A 2,985-nucleotide genomic window follows, 5' to 3' on the forward strand; every position below is an offset into this window, starting at 1 on the left:
TGGATGTGGGCAGCTGGAGGGAGCCCAATGTGTTTTGCAATTGTTCCCCACCAGTGAGATGGGGGCAGAGGGCACCTGGGAACAAGCCAGCGCTCCTCCTTCTACACCAAAGCCAGAGTGAATCCTTTTGCCTCTGTGGAATCAGAAATGGTCATTCTGAGTGCAGCAGAAGTGTGGATGATTTCTACCTCCAAGAATCCTCCTCCTGTGTGACAGGGTCAAAGTCAGCTAAAGAAAACAAACCAAAAAAAGCCTTTAAACTCTTCATGAACCTACATCGTTTAGAATGGAGTGGATTAAATCTGACTGGAACTGGGAATATAAATCTTAGTCACATCTGTTCCCATGTACACAGTGCTGTAGGTCAGGGCTGACTCCTCGGGAGCCCACAGGCAGAGGCCGCTGCTCCTCACAGCAAGCTCAGCCAGCACAAACCAGAGTTTAAGCCATGGAGCTCAGTGATGGTGCAGCTGAGATGGGGAGTGCTAATGTGTGTGTGTTTCAGGGGAGGGGGGTTGAAAGAGGTTTGCTCCGAGAAGTGTGTCCTAATTTGTGTCTATCTGTTCTTCCTTGGACAGTCCCTCAAGCTCAAGAGGTGCAACATGTCCAGCAGCAGCTCCCTCAGTGAGTTCCTCCTCCTGCTGTACGCTGACACCCGGGAGCTGCAGCTCTTGCACTTCTCCTTCTTCCTGGGCATCTACCTGGCTGCCCTCCTGGTCAATGGCCTCATCATCACAGCCGTAGCCTGTGACCACCACCTCCACACCCCCATGTACTTCTTCCTCCTCAACCTCGCCCTCCTCGACCTTGGCTCCATCTCCACCACTGTCCCCAAATCCATGGCCAATTCCCTGTGGAACACCAGGGCCATTTCCTACTCGGGATGTGCTGCCCAGGTCTTCCTGGTTTTCTTCTTGTTTTCAGCAGAGTATTCTCTCCTCACGGTCATGGCCTATGACCGCTACGTTGCCATCTGCAATCCCCTGCACTATGGCACAATCATGGACAGCAGAGCTTGTGTCAGAATGGCAGCAGCTGCTTGGGCCAGTGGGCTTCTCAATGCTCTCCTGCACACTGCTAACACATTTTCACTCCCTCTCAGCCAAGGCAACAGAGTGGACCAGTTCTTCTGTGAAATTTCCCAGATCCTCAAGCTCTCCTGCGCAGACTCCTACCTCAGGGAAGTTGAGCTTCTTGGGATTATTACCTGTTTAGCCTTAGGGTGTTTCATTTTCATTGTGCTGTCCTACTTGCAGATCTTCAGGGCTGTGCTGAGGATCCCCTCCGAGCAGGGCCGACGCAAAGCCTTTTCCATGTGCCTCCCTCACCTGGCCGTGGTCTCCCTGTTTCTCAGCACTATCATCTTTGCCTACCTGAAGCCACCTTCTGTCTCCTCCCCAGTTCTGGATCTGGTGCTGGCTGTTCTGTACTCAGTGGTACCTCCAGCAGTGAACCCCCTCATCTACAGCATGAGGAACAAGGAGCTCCAGCAGGCAGTGAGGAAACTGATCCAGATGGTACTAGTTCAGCAGCAATGAGCTGCCCATCTCTCCTCACATCTGATTCCCAGTTCATCTCCACAGCTCTTGTGCTTTGGGAGTTCTGTCTGTGATAGTCATGTTTGTTCAGAAATGTCTGAATTCCTCCCACGTTTCTGGAGGCACAAACCTTGTCTTTCTCACCCAGAGGCCCTCTGTAAATCTTCCTATCACTGTGTCAGAGCTGGCCTCCCAAGTAGCATCTCTGTAATAAAAGAGGGTCTTCTGAGTACTGTGCCTGAATGATGGGTTCTTTTTCCAAAGCTTGAGCCAAGAATGCACTCAGGGAATTACACCCAAAAAGGCCCTGTTATTGTGCTTACATTTTCCACGGGCTTAGGGTCATGATCTCTTTTGGGTGATGTGTGTGGGAATGAGGGCTGGATTTAGCTGTCACTTATGAGTGCCCAGGGTGCTTAGAGAGGGTGAGTGGTCAAGAGGTGTCTGCTGGGGACTGTCCCACATATTGGAGGGCTGGTGACAGATGCTGCCCATCCTTCTGGAAGGGAATATGGAGTCACCCAGAGAGCACAGGGCATCTCCAGGGGCAGCGTGTGCCTGGAATAGGCAGTGAGCAGAGATTCTCAAAACCAGGCAGAATAAAGCAAATGTAAAGGGCCAAAGCAAGGAATGCCCCACATGTCCCTCAGGAGAGGGAGTGGACTGGGACTAATAAACCTCTGAATACATGCTGAGCAATGTGTAATGTCCCATGATTGCTCCATCTATCCATGATTGGAGATTCTGGATGGGAGGTTTTCAGATGCAGAGATGCTGGTCCAATATCATCACCTAGGGACATGTTCCAATAGCATGTACCCTAGGGACCCCTTAACTCAACCAGAACTCTTTCCTTATCTCAGCTGTGCTCAGCTTGAGCAGCCACTGGCTGTGAAGCAGCTCGACATTGTTGACAAGATGGAATATTCACTTCTGACCTTGGCAGGAGTTTGGTCAGTGTGCAGAGAACACACTCTGGGGCTGCGATCACGTACTCTGCCAGTCCCCTGACTCACTGCAAGATCTCCCACAGATCTTCTCCCTGCATATACACACAGTGGAGAAGCTTCCCCATGGTCATTCTTCCAGACTAGCCCTTCCAGGGTTGACAGCGCATCGCACCTGTGGGGTGGTCCATGACCAGCTCCATCCTTTTGCATGTCTCTATATCCTGATGGAGGGGAAAAGGCCAGCCTTGAATGGCTTTTCTTCTGCATGAGACCCCTGGCAGATCCCAGAGCATGGTGTCTGCTGAAGCCTGCATGGGGCACAGCCTGGGCTGGGCAGGGGCTAGGTGAGGCAGTCAGGCACTACAGGCTGGGTGGTGAGGTACCAGAAAAGGTACTCTGAGTCTCACTGCCTGTCCCATCACCATGAACATGACAGATGATCTGGATGCATGCTTGAACCTGACTTTCGTCTCTGGGCCTACTTCGCTCGCCTCAGG

General features: G+C 51.9%; 1 protein-coding gene across 1 annotated transcript; it reads left to right on the forward strand.

Annotated features, from left to right (window-relative positions):
- The first annotated feature begins 602 nt into the window (after positions 1-602).
- On the forward strand, positions 603-1,538 carry LOC134154538 (olfactory receptor 14C36-like). The gene has a single exon (XM_062601212.1). The coding sequence runs from the start codon at positions 603-605 to the stop codon at positions 1,536-1,538; it is 936 nt and encodes a 311-aa protein (XP_062457196.1).
- The last annotated feature ends 1,447 nt before the right edge of the window (positions 1,539-2,985 follow it).

This window comes from Rhea pennata, unplaced genomic scaffold (assembly GCF_028389875.1).
Source record: "Rhea pennata isolate bPtePen1 unplaced genomic scaffold, bPtePen1.pri scaffold_32, whole genome shotgun sequence".
Lineage (NCBI taxonomy): Eukaryota > Metazoa > Chordata > Aves > Rheiformes > Rheidae > Rhea > Rhea pennata.

What these genes read in the sequence shown, in the direction of transcription:
- LOC134154538 (XM_062601212.1), top strand. Translation starts at nt 603, where the DNA reads ATGTCCAGCAGCAGCTCCCTCAGTGAGTTCCTCCTCCTGCTGTACGCT.